We start from the raw sequence: 14,344 nt of genomic DNA, 5'->3' as shown, positions 1-14,344 counted from the left end.
AGTGCCTTTAGCAAATTACTTATATTTGTCTTTAACGTCCAGAACTCTATTTAAGTTGTAAGTTAAGATAAGATCTTCACTGAATAACATACTTCTCATTCTATTAAATATGATTTGCTCAATTCTCCTTCATTAACAGTTGTTCTTAAGTACTTGTACTTAGCGACTTTCTGTAATAGTTCCGTCCATCCATAGAATATAGTAGATAGTTGGAAGCTGAACGTCACGTGATCGTGACAATTTAAATTTGAAGTTGGCAACATTGTAAAGTTAAATTGTAACTTGTCAACAACAGTCATGTGACCTGGAAAATGTCATTTTTCACCTTGAAAAGTCAGTAAGTTACAAAACAGATGAGCAAGCTGAATTAAAATTTGCAGGGGGCAACACTGTATTGCAGACTAACAACAGCCATACGACCTGGAAAACGTCATCTTCAAATCATCATCTCAAAAGTCTGTTTCAGGTTAAAGATGATATTTTCCAGGTTACATGACTGTTGTTTACAGGGATCAGATTAACTTCACAGTGTTGCCACCTACGAATTTAAATTGTCACGATCACGCGGCATGACATACCAACTTTCTGTACTAGTTCCATCTATCCGTTGATCCATAGGTTTTCCTGTTACTGAACTGAATTTGTGATGGTCTAAATTTGGTCTTTTGATATTTAAGGTAGGTAAGGCAGCTGTCTTCGTTGCTCGTGACTACTTGATCAACCTTTCTAAAGTTACGGCAATAAGTATGGTGTCGTCTGCATACCGAATATGTTTTTTCCTCTAGTACTCTCTGCATGATCTTTCAAAGATTGAATCAGAGCGGAGATAGGACACATCCATACATTACTTGTATTTTTACTTCCATTCCAAAGCTCATTATCCATTTTGATATTAGCCATCTGGTTGTAGATAAACTATTTATTATCCTAATATGTATCTCAGATAGTTTCTCGCAAATGTCACCTAAGACAGGATATTGTATTTGGAAAGTAAAAATGATTTAAAAAACAGGTTTCAAACAATGCCTGCTATTATGTGCTATTAGCCTTTCAAATATGTGTTAATCAATATCTCAAAAACGACTATTGAAAGTGAACAAAAATTAACTAATCTAAGTAGCAGAATGTAAAAATACCATCAGTTACTTAGGCTGGGGTTTCACTCAAAAACAAACTTTGATTGAACGAGTGCTAAATATATGGGTTTAGTAGATTAATAAAGGAATATATTTATATGAGTTGTTAATTTTGGAGCTTTTGCCACATCAGTACGTTCTTAGTTGTAGGACGAATAATCCGTTTGGTTAACGTTTACATACAAAATGGAGAAAGTTACTGGGGCATGAAAACAGTACAATGTCTACTTGGTTAAGGGGTACTTACTGAACTTCTAGAAACTAGTTGAGAATCGAGAGACTCAGTCAAAAAACTAACTGTGATGATATAATATTGCCAGAAAGTGACATTTACCCGAAATTTTCTATATAACCCATCACCACGCTTTCAAACTTTAGAGCCTCCATCAAACTAGAAAAGGAATCTCAAACAGTTAGTAACGTAGATGAAGTCACGTAAAAAGGACAATGCTACAAGCTGCAGAAGTGTAGAAAATACCTGATCCAGAGACGAAGTAATATGGTTTTGTACCCTTACCATATTCAATTTAAGTCTTTAGTTACCATAAACTTTAGATGCATTATAAATGTTGGTAATATTTTTTATTATTAATAATACTGTGGGTCATAAAAAGCCAGCTTTTATAGACATTAAACAAAACATCTGAGAAATCTCTTAAACTCCTAAGTGGGAAGAGTTATAAATGAAGTGGTAGTTAACTAAAACTCATAAACCTTTCTTTACGGTCATATTATCATCCAAACTTTACTAATTATCAGAATAATTTTGATAAAAAAAATCATTAGTAGTGTGGATATTTTAATAAATTTATCCAAGCTGTAATAAAGATAATAACAGCTTGACGTACTAATTTAAATACTGACAGGGCTTGTTAAAGGTTTATTAAATTCAATTAAAACAAAACGAGTAGGTTAAACCTAAACCGCAAAATGACTGAAGCGAAATAAGCAGGCAATTTAAAGCCGTACAATATTAATTGCTTAGTAATTACTGGCTGGATTATTACTTGAAAGTAATTTTTGAACATATAAGCTGGATGTAGGTACCGAAGTTCATTAAAGCTAGTTTGGATGCATTAAGAATTATTTCCCAAAAGTATATAGACTGTCAGAAGATAATAATTTATTCTTGGGGCTTCTCCACTCTCTGCGATGCACCAGTCCTGATTTATAGAGAGGTTAGTTTAATCCTTAGGCACCCCTAGCTCGCCATAACTTTAAATTTGTACATCCACCATTCACGTCACATGCACGTAGCTAATATTTTTGGATTTAATCGCCAGATTTTCAACGCGATTAAGGACCGCAAATCCTTTTCGTCCCTTAGATTTGACCGAAATATTTTTAAGCAATTTACATTCGAATTTAACCGTACTTAGGAGTGGCTTATAAAGTCGTTTCTTACATTTATAGTAATAAAATTTAAAGTAATCATAAAATATCTTCATGTTTCATATATTTGCATCCAAAGTGCACCATGAAATATCGTGCCACTGCCAATAAAAAGCATAATTTACATTTCCAGGGGCCTTGAGTAATGTCCTATGAATGGCGATAAAAGTTTCTCTTTCGTGGGTACAACACGCTACAACCGAACTTAGGGCCGGCTTGGGAATATTTACAAACAAACGAACACTGTTCGTTCTCTAATTTACCAGAAAATAAGACTTAATTTGTTCTAAATTGGATTTCACCTTAAATAATTGCACTTGCACCTGCAGCAAAACCAATACCAACAAATTGACCTAGATTTTTTTGTATCGTTTGGATGTGGCAAAAATATGTTCACTAAAAGCTTGATAGAAAAAGTTGCATTATCAAAGCGCTTCTGCATTTTGATTACTTTAGGTTCCAGAACTCATCAAAGGCAAGCAAAGTTATCAACTAATTAATCTCAATCTAAAATTTAAACATTCTCGAGAACAGCGCGCAAATATCCTTGTCAAAGGACTAGTTCCGCTAAAAATCCGTCGACTCGCTACTAAACAATTCCCTCTGTGTATACTTTAGCTGAAGATTAAAGCTTAATCCCATTAAATCCTTTATAAACTCTCAAAATGTTCCGTATTCAATTTACCGCTTACGTTTTGTGTTGAGTTCAACACTCACAAATCAACTAATATTTACGTAGGATCGATCGACAAACAACAGGATACGCGCCACTGTGTTAATTACTTGTCTTGAAGAGAATTTGGTGACTTTTATTTGTCGATTCTATCAAGTTCTGTTGATGTAAAGTCTTGAAAACAAAGCACGTAAATATTTCAGCATGAAGATTTAATGAATTGTCACCAATTTGAAGTAAAAATATTAGTTTTTCACATTTTTATCAGAAAAAACGAATCTTTCTAATTACTTCCTGGTTTCCCTTTTAAATTGCAGCTATGATTGAAATCATATATGGTCATGAAAACTAATCAGGAATAAACGAACCGCCAACTTCACATGCTAGTAATTTTCAATGGCGTTGCGAAAGCTAGTCATGAAACTCTGAGCTTGACATCAAATTTAATTAATCATTATGTTAATATGTATTGCATTTTGTTAAACCGGGAAAGTGGAGCAAAATATAATTATTTGCTAAAAAGCTATATTAAAAATGTTATTACTACGGAAATAATGGTACAGTAAGAAATCTGAGATGAGTGAAGAACACAAATGTCAACCCTAAGTAAATTCATAGATAATAATATTTTATGTTTAGAAAGCCAAGCTGGAAACAGTAAGAAGAAAAAGTTAAAGTGATGTCTTAGACCTTGCTTTCATCAGATACTTCTAAACACAGCAATCCAGAATTCTTTCAGCAGAACTAAATCATGCACAAAGTAAATATCAAGTCTTTTACCACTAGTTAGGTTGCAGAAATCATCAAATTCAACAGCTAATAAAAGAGGAAAAATTAGTCAAAAAGATTGCTGAAAAGACCAGTCAAAAGCTCGAAAAGCTCCAGCAAACCAAGAACATCAAGAAAGAATACCAGGGTAGCATAAACACGAAAAGTCCTTGAAAAAGATTATATTTATTCAAGAGCTTAATTTACTTAACAAAATAGATTTTTGTTTCAAGCTTTTTGTGGTTTTCCCAGTTTTTAATTTAAACCAGAAAATCAATTTTTACATTGGTAGAAGATTGTTTGGAACGTCTATGATGCCTATGACTAATGACAAAAAGTGAGATGCAAACTTCGTCAAATTCTAATAACTCAGTCAATTGTGGAAGATTGTTCAATTAGGTTCAAACGAACTGTTCGATTTGCTAACGGACAGAGGTTTCCCATATTTTACGGTCTCATGATGTTTTGCGGGCCATCACGTTGACAAATAATCGTGCTCATCAGGCGCGCTTTATCTGCTAAGGTCTTTCGCAAGTAAAAGCCAGAAAGCACAAAAACTGTGGAAAAGTCACGTTGAGATTATTAAATTAGAGGAAAATGTGGAAAGATTCGTACGCATTTGCAGAGACGCTTTTGATGCACTTTTATAGTACGAGCAATCTAGCGATAGGTAATTTATATAATTGACGTTGATACTTCAAGTAAAACCCTAAAAAATTCCGAACTTCCTCAAAACACTACTTCCTTGACGTATCTTTCATCATTATCACTAGTATAATCTTGATGTTTATGCATAAATTGGTTTCTAAACGTGGCGGTTTCTAAAAGATTTCGTGACTGTAAATCTTCTAAATGCGAGATAAAACTTCTTTAAGCTTTTCAAATGCGCACAACAAAAGTTACCGTTTATCAAGACAAGGGTTTAGGATATCCTGGTTTTGGAACAGTTTTAGCGAATATTTGACTTCATTAAATAAAGAAAAGCACACTTCGTGCTGTAATTTGATAGTTCTAGAGCCCCACCAGTTTTAGTTTTCCTCCGTTTTTGTGATTTTATTGCATACTATGTTTTACATTGTTCTTTTCCCGGTATTTTTAGAGTAATATAGATGTTTCAAGACAATTCTGCTCTAGAATGGGAAAAACAGTGCACAAATCACAATTAATACTAAAATCACCCAGTTAGAGAAATATCTTGAAATATTATTGAATTCGCTTGAATGTGTAACAATAAAGTGATCAAACAAATCAATAAGGAGGAAACCAATAAAATGTCAATAGCATACTTCTCCCCTTTGAAACACTAAAAGCTCTATCTATCTTACCCTAATTCATTGGGGCTTGAGCTGACTACCACTTGACCTGGTTAGAGTATTTGTTGTGTAAGGGGATTGTTCCAATAACCAGTCCAGAAAAATATTACATATTGTACTGAGTAATTGTTGTTTTAAATTTCATTTGAAGTTGAAGTTTGTGTGTCTTTTATACCAAACAACACAATAGTAGTAAAACCTATTTAAACTTGAATTGTTCAACTTAGTTGAATTTAATACCTCAACAAATCGCTCACATATAGCTACCAGTATTCCAAACTGAGTGCATATTTGACAATGTACCTATGATTGAATAAAGGCTGCTTTAGTAATTTAGCGAGTAAATTCAGGGTCAACTGGAGGCTTGTTTCCAACCTAAGGGTTTAGATGAATGAAATAGTTCACATAAGCACCGTAATTTGGTTATGCAAAAGGTAAAATTATTAAATTGGTTGTGGCGCTTTAATTATTACAGTGGAATGCCTAGCAAATATCTCGGTTTCGTATACAAACAGGCGTGAACGTAAAAATCGGAAGTACCTATATAAATTTTACAGTTCTGATGGGAAGTGATAAACCTTACCATATTACAGGGGAAAGTGTCCCAGAGAAACAAAAAGCTATTATTTCCGGGAGCAAAAAAATCAGCTCGTGACGTACACCTAAATCATTTTATCTGTTAAAGCCAAACCAAGGATATATAAAAAGTCTTAACGGCTTCCATTTGGTCCTTCGCGCTCAAACATTTTTGATCCCTTTCCTCCAGAGATTTGTCGCCTGTCAATCCTAATAAAAATGGCAAGAAGTTAAAAATCCCTGACAGATTTAACCCCTAATACCTTCCAACAAGTCATTACTTCAGTAAAAGGGCTTCAAACTTTCCATTAGGTGCTAATTATTTCTTCAGTGGGTCGGTATTGATTTAAAATAAACGGGACTATTATTTTCAGAAGTCGAAATAGCAGTGCTTATTCATGAAACAATCGAAAGTAAAACGGCTTTATTATTCATACAAAATCGATTATTATACAAAGAAAACATTGACTTTCGCATTGAATTATTCAAACTTTATTATCAGAACAACTTCTTTAATAGCTCAATTTAGCCAATTCTGTAATTGAAAAATATCAGCAATATCGATAACCATCATGTCTTTTGTCTTGTTAAATATTGTAAAGTTGCCTCTCCCGTCATTCTCCCTTTTACTTCTCAAATCGTGTGTTGCTTTCCCATTTATTTAACTTGATTTGAAGTTAATCTTCCGGTATTTATTACTTTCCAATATCCAGAAGCACCACTTAAAATTCATTCAAGAGCGAGGTCGTTTATGTTGGGAAACTGTTTCGTTTTCCGACTGAGATCTTTTAAAACAACTAAGGTAGGATTGTGGCTATATTTGCATTCCACTCAATGCTAGTAGTTGGTCATTATATTTAATTAATCCGGCAGGCAACGGACAGCATTTCCAAACTAGACCAACTACTATAAATTGACTAAGTACAACAACGTTTATCCAGTTTAGTATAGTGTGCAGTAATTTGTTATTTGTTTTCAAACCACATTTAGGCAATTTTAATTTCCAGACCATTTACCGCCACAATATCACCTTATTCTCCTCTATATTTTTATATCCCAAACATCTGGTCTAAATTCAAAACACGAGTTTCGTATTGCGGGAATCGATCCGATACCGGCTGACAAAACCTTCCCCGAATATATCAAACCACATCTTCTTTTAAAGTCGTTTTTCCGGGCAACTTGACAAAACAATTTGCATCGGTTATTAGGTGGTTGATATAGTGACGTCTGGAAGGTTCTCTTTGTCTTTTTTCTATGGAAAACTGCTGCGAAAAGAAATGGAAATTAAAATAAGCTCTTTGATGGTCCAAGAATTGATGGTCTTCTTGTAGTTAGTTTAACACGCTTTATGGTCAGTCAACGGTAAGTTAGAAACAATTAAGATTTTTTACTTTTTTATATGGTTTACCAGTAATTTACCGACAATCGTCAAAATAACTGTGATAAATCTCAGAAACAAGTCTTGTTTCGAAAACTGTGTTAAACTATAATTCTTCCAACTTCTAGGCAAAGTTTGTCAGTTTTGACATTAGTAGGATAATTTGGCTAGGCGGTCACGTGTTCACTGTCAAAAATCACGTTTTGTCACCTGATAACCTGATAAAACGATAAAACGCTAAAAAATCTGGTACAACCAGAGAGAAAGACGATGGTACAATTTGAACTGCCAGAAACACAATTTGAAAAGAGAGTCAGGAACAAAATCGTGAATTGCTGCTACTGAACAAAAATGAAATTCCTGCTAATATAAGAACACATAATGCATAATGTACAACTTTAAATTGCACCTAACCAACCTAAACGTCTAAGACCTTATAATTGAATCAAAATGTTGACACATTGTGATACAGGAAGAAAGACATAAGATGTTTAAATTTCCCCCAACTCAGTAACCCCTCAGTAGAAATTAATAGGCCACCCTAATTTAGTATTCCAAAAAGAATAAAATATTATTTTTTCCTTACCGACGCCCTCAGCAATTTAACGGAGTTTACTCTAATCTATAAGAAGACTCGGTAGCTTTTTCGCTTGACAAGACCTCTTTATTTTTTCCAGGAACAATTCGGGCGAATTTGTCATCCGGGGGAATTTTTCAATTACGTCTCGCGCTAACAACTTGATAATTGGTTTTTGGGGAATGCCTTTTAAATATCCCAATCATTGATAAACCATTTACACTCTATTGTGCTCGATAAAATTAGAGATAATGAGTTTACAAGTGTTTTTTTCGCTCTTTAATGATATGATTGTTGAGATGGAGATTTAGTGAATACCCTGAAAGGTAATTATAATAAAAATATTTATGGAGATTAAAGTAATTTAACGAGTTAGCCTTTCCAAAAAGGAACAAACGTGAATGGTTTTTCGACATAAACCCCCATTAAACTACCCCCAAAGTAATTCTTAAAAATTAAAAGCTTTGCTCCCTCTCCACATTAAAACTCCGAACCCTTGCAGTAATACCACATACAAATTTTGGAAGGTTTTCAAAAATGCTAAAAGAACTTTAGGGTAAACTCAGGGCTATAATTTGCCCTCGAGTCGGCTCGACCTGTGCAAATGGCAAATACAATACCCAAGCTTTGTTAAACTGAAAACACCCTAACTGCCTCCAACAGCTATTCAGGATAAGGGGTTTTTGGTTAGTCAGCGGGCATTTGTCTAAAGAATTTAAGGTACTGTCACAAACACACGAGTATATTGGCAAAAACTAGTGAAATCCACATAATTGCTTTTTTAACTTCCAACACGCAATGTGCAACCTAAGTAATAAACCAGGTATTTCACAAGAAATGTTTATTATTGCACTACTTTAATGATTGTACTTTTATTATTACGCCAACAAGATTGCATGTTGAAAAATTCATTTTGTTCATTAACATTTGTTGGTTTATTATGCCGAGTAAATTTACTTACTTATACAACCACCACAATAATTATGTAATGATTTTCCAATTGTTGTTTTTTTCAACACAATAGTGGATTTAATTACCAGATATCATGGTAAGAATAAAATACAATTACTAGGTCACCAGTAAAGAGTAACGATTATTAAGAGTATTCAAGGTGTCCCAATAAGCAAAACATAATATACTCCTCGCTCTAATGATACACCTGGTATGTATAAAAATTATTTTGTTTCAACGCCCTGTATATAACTCCTCCTTTATCTCGAGTAATGTTTTCAGAAATAACAACTACTTGAGGTAAGTAAGTTATTTTATGCAAGCGTTTGTTTTATGTTTGCTTTCCCATGTTGGCACACAATATAATGTTTCTTAACAGTTTTAAGTTAACAAAACTGTATGTATTTTAGATTTGAGGAAACGGTGTGAAAATATTTAACGTTTACTAGGAATCCTGGTAGTGCGGATGAAGTGAGTATATACAAAATTAAGTAATCATCTGAATATTTGAAAGTCTGGAAAACCTGAAAAATCATGCACATCTGCAGAAATACTTTTTTGAGACGTGACATAATACCTTGACTAGTACAGTACACTGATAGATGGAAAGATTTTTGAGAAAAATACAACTAATGGGAATAGGACAAAATATGTGGGCAGCATTTATATTTAACTGCTAAAAATTGGTTGCAACACATTTCGGGAAGAAAATTAACCATAAAGAGCCATCCTTCCTAAAAGCTAATTAAAGACTGTCCTATTTAGGTTTTTGTCTTACTTAATAGTCCCATTACTAACATTACAGAATAATAGAAAATAACTAGAAAAATCGTATTTTTATGTATGTTATCAAAGTTTTAGGACTATTAAGATAAATATGATAATTGTCTACTAATAATTAAGATGGCATATTGTCTTACTGTTTTTCAATTACACTAATTAAATCAGTAAGTTATTAATATACTAAATGTTTGGTTTTCTAATAATATATCATAAATTGTAAAAAGACACCATTGAAACACCTGTACATAAAACAGTTAAAATTTAAAAAAAAATTCTATGTAAATAATTTTAAACATAATATCACATCACAACACGTTCCTTTTAATACTATTACGTGTTGAGAATGATTATTATGTTTTGTATATACATAAATAAATTATTATTTTTATTTATTTACCTATACTGTACTCTACTGTATACAGTGTCCAATATTTTAGAGGGCTTTTCCTTAGGTATTTTAAAGGTAAAAAGTTATGTACTTTTTTAGTTAGTTTTTTCGATATCTTTTATAGTTTTCAAGATATTCGCTCTTGAACGTCTGCAATTTTGAAGTATTTTCGAAATCTGGGGGTTACGGTCCTGAAATTTTCTGTGTAGCCAGTAAATTGATCATAAAGTCCAGAGATGTACAGCATTTTTTTATAAACAACTTCAAATGTGATAAATCATTTTGAAAATGAAGAAAAGTCAGAATTGCAATAAAACGCCTTTTCAGACAGTATTTTCGAAATATGGGTGTTACGGCACTGAAATTTGCTGTGTAACCAGTAAATTTACTTTGAAATCGAGAGACATACTGCATTTTTTTAAACAAACCTTAGTTTACGGAAACTGTAACCATTACCAACAAAAATGTCAGATGAAATGCAGTGAAACACAATTTCAGTCAGTATTTTTGAAATCTGGGGGTTACGGCCCTGAAATTTGTTGTGAAGCCAGTAAATTGATCAAAAAGTCCAGGGACGTACAGCATTTTTCCATTAAACAACTCTTACTTAACTCAAACTGTGATCAGAAATGCAATAAAACGCTTTTTAAATAAGAATAAGTTCTTTGGTATCTTGTGTAGTTTTTAAAATGTCCACTCTAGAAAGTCGCAACGTGGCGTCTGTTAGGCTTACAGACATTCAAGAGCAGATATTTCAAAAACTTTAAAAGATATCGAAAAACTTGACTGAGTAAAATTTGTAGCAAATTTAGCTTTATATAGAGTGATCATGTCGGTAGAACACACAGTTTCCGAGGTATAAACAAAAAACTGGAAACTGAGACTTTCCAAATTACTTCATGTAGCTCGTAGCTCATGTAGCTTGATAAGTAAGGACTTACCCATTCCTATACAGACTTTTTACCTTTAAAATACCTGAAGAATCGCCTTCTAAAATATCGGTCACACAAAAGACCTTGTATAATATTTACCTGTAAAAGTAAATTATTGAAGTAATATACTTACCATAATCTTACTGCCATTGTCACTCATAGTCACCTGAAAATCATTAAGGTAATTTTAGCATATCACAAAATTAAACAATTTAAAGCAGTGTATGGTACAAGCTTATGTCGAAATTCAAGCAAAATTGATATGACGACACAAATGTCAATTATTTGCACCAATACAAATACTATTAGCGTGAAAATCAACTTAATTTTGGACGGTGAAAAAAATGATTTTACAGGCAACTTTTTAGTTAGTTTAGAGGCATTTTTAAAGTAATTCTAGAAAAAGCAATAAAAACAATAAATAATTTAACAAGGAATTTTTTTAAAACGGTTCTGGATGCCTTTCTGTATTTTTGTACTTTAGCAAATCACATGTGATATTCAAAACGAGTCACACTACGTCTATATTTGTATCGTTCTAGATAACGATGAGTGATCGATGCTCTGACTAATTAACTGCACCCATTGATTTTCTAATGAAGGGTTTTCGTTAAATTCACGAATATGTATAGTTCAATTATTGTTTAGGAGTTTTAAGGTCTGTTGGGATTAAAGTGGTTTTGTAATTAAACACTATTAATAAAAGTCGTTTCACGTGACATTAAATGAGATAAAATTGAGAGTAGGGTGTGCCACGATATTTTATCAGAGTCTCAAGTTTTAATGAGATATTTTATTTGAGTTGTGTTGGTTTAGAAACGTCGCGTAAATTTTTTCTACGGGACAAAGGAAGAATAAAACATCAGCAAATTATAGGTAAGGATGACTTTCTGAAAAGTCCAATTACCCTAGAATCGGTAATGTAAATATGTTTCTACTACAATCAGTAATATAATAAATTATTTACAGGAAAATGTGAACTTGGAAATTGCTAGTTTCCGTGAAAATGCTTTTATGGATTTAAGGGAAACACTAAAGTTTTTTTGTTAGTTTGAGAACATCAATTTTCAGAAAGACTGCTCACTTTCATAAACGGCCGGCAGAGCGTATTAAATTAAGCCGTCATACATCAAATCTCAAATAGATTAACCCACTGTCAAAGTCTCTAAATAGCACATGTAATAATTCTCTTTTCGTAACAGAACTGAACCCAACACTGCGATAATACACCCTGCTTTGTTCTGTATTACTGCAGATATCTTACTGCGGATATCGATTCGGTTTACTTTTATTCGCTTGGCCTTTTTGTATCATATACAAAATGTATTTAACATTGAACAGGGATCGATGCGCTAGTTAAATAAAATTATATCAAACTGGTGTAGGGATTTGATATAAACGCTACACTACAAGGATATCTGGTTACATACAGTATTCGAAACAAAAACATACTTTTCTCAGTCGCAAAGCTAAAATAACTTCTAAAATTTTCCACTACATCTGCGAACTTTCTATAAACCATTTTAAAACGATACTCGGAGAAAACTCACACTTTTTAAAGTTTGTGAAAAGAATTCGAGGGGATCAAAGTTTTAAGTTGTTATAGAGATAATAAATATGTCTGGACTAAACTTCTTTTATAAAATCAATCCTCATTTATCACAGTGTCTATAACTGTAACTGAGCATTTAAAAATTCGTATTATGTAAAAGTAAGCAAGAAGAGTGATGATACCCAGTCCCTTATTAAATTAGAAGGCTAAAAGAGGACACAGTGCAATTTTACTTTTGGTTGGGTATTAATTTTTAAGGCTACTCGGCAGCCATTCTGTATTAAAAGTTTTTACCCCGCTGGATTACACTCAGGCAAAAAGTTACATCTCCTATTAATTTATTATTTATACCTCTAAAGCACGGAAACTTGCTAGCTTATAGCACCGGATTCTTTATTACTAAAAGGACATCTTTCTAGGTTGACTTTTTTAAATTTAAAAATGTATACGAACAAATTTTACACTGACAGGAGGATTAATGCTGGAATAATCTATATTTCATGAAATGTGTCACAACTTTGTATTTACAGCAAAAGCCTAAATAAAGCACTGCATTTATGCTCGAAACTAAATGTACAGCTTGTGCACAATTTAGAGGGTGATGATACACCTTTTATTATATAAAAATTGCTTTATTATTTATGGATGTGAAAATGTTTAGTCTTTAAGCCTTAAAACCAAATCAATATATAGGAAGCGCTTGCAAATTGACCGGATTTTGAATTTATTTATAACAAACGAATTAATATTGTTTAATTTATTGAGGTTATAAATAACGTTATATAAGTTTCGGAAATATATTTTATAAATATAAATGAGTATAGTTTGATCCGATTATGTCCTAAACGGGAGGAACGAGTTTTATTTTTGACTTATCATGCGTATTTGTGTTTAAACTAGAAACCCCTCTACTATTTACTTTTTCAGTTGAATTGGCTTATCAACTAATGCGATTTACCAATTGTAACTCTCAAATCTAACCCATTGGGTAATTGTAAAAATCTATAAATTGCTGAATTTTTTATTAACTTTTTTTGCAATTTGTGTTATTGGAAATGTTATTAAAATTTGTCAATATTCAATACTTCTGACAAGTTTTAAATATTGTCGTTGTCATTTTCATTTTTCTTGTAAGATTTTGGAAAGTTTGTGTAGTAAAAATTTTAGTATAAAAAACAGGAAATGTTTTTCATGTGATGGAAATGTATCTTCATACAGTGTGATTCAGTATGAAGTCATTGAATTTAGTCAAAAATTTTACCATCATTCTGTAAAAGTATAAATTTAAAAGTTAACTAGCCCTGTTAACAGTGAAAATCATGGCAAGCTGAAATAGACCTTAATGACTACTTAAACTAACCAATTTTTGTCTGTTTTTTCCAAGTATAATTCAAAGTAAATAGTCAAAATTACTCAAATTGTCTTCAAATTACTTACAAGAAAAAAAAACAAATGTACATTCTGTAGGAAGTTGCACTAGATTTTTTGCTTGAATGATAAGAATTATTCTGGACAAGGCCAAAATGTACACTATTTCAAATGAAACCACCCTGTATATCATTACGTCATTCGATTCATCTAGTAATAGCCTACTTTACAGCACAAAGATAACATTTTAATGCAGCATGAAATGTTTCCAGTGTGGCCAATTTTTTTTAAATGGTTGCTAAAGGCAGTGTTGTCAAAATAAACTATATCTGCATTTATACAGTGTTGCAAAACTGGAAAAAGTCTGGTCAAAAGTGCAATTTCGGCAATGTAAGTGTAATTTACAATTTCAGCTATCACAACTGTCTAAATTTGGTTTTGACAGGTGTGATCTAGCTTCTATAGTGTTGCCAGCTTTCGAATTTAATTCTTTGGTCACTGACATGTATTTTACAATTTTAGCTTTTAACAATATTTACAGTTTCATCTACCTT

General features: G+C 32.4%; 1 protein-coding gene across 4 annotated transcripts in view; it reads right to left on the bottom strand.

Annotated features, from left to right (window-relative positions):
• The window catches only part of LOC145738821 (cytotoxic granule associated RNA binding protein TIA1), a 106,925-nt gene that overhangs the window by 49,019 nt on the left and 43,562 nt on the right, over positions 1-14,344 (bottom strand). For all 4 annotated transcript variants that reach the window (XM_081993897.1, XM_081993899.1, XM_081993896.1 and 1 more), the window contains exon 2: positions 11,004-11,036. In XM_081993897.1, the coding sequence (XP_081850023.1) occupies positions 11,004-11,036 (33 nt within the window). The remainder of the gene's footprint in view (positions 1-11,003; positions 11,037-14,344) is intronic.

This window comes from Ips typographus, linkage group LG16, assembly GCF_016097725.1.
Source record: "Ips typographus isolate SLU linkage group LG16, UJ_Ityp_2.0, whole genome shotgun sequence".
Taxonomy (NCBI): Eukaryota; Metazoa; Arthropoda; class Insecta; order Coleoptera; family Curculionidae; genus Ips; species Ips typographus.
This window is presented reverse-complemented; position numbering and strand designations above follow the sequence as displayed.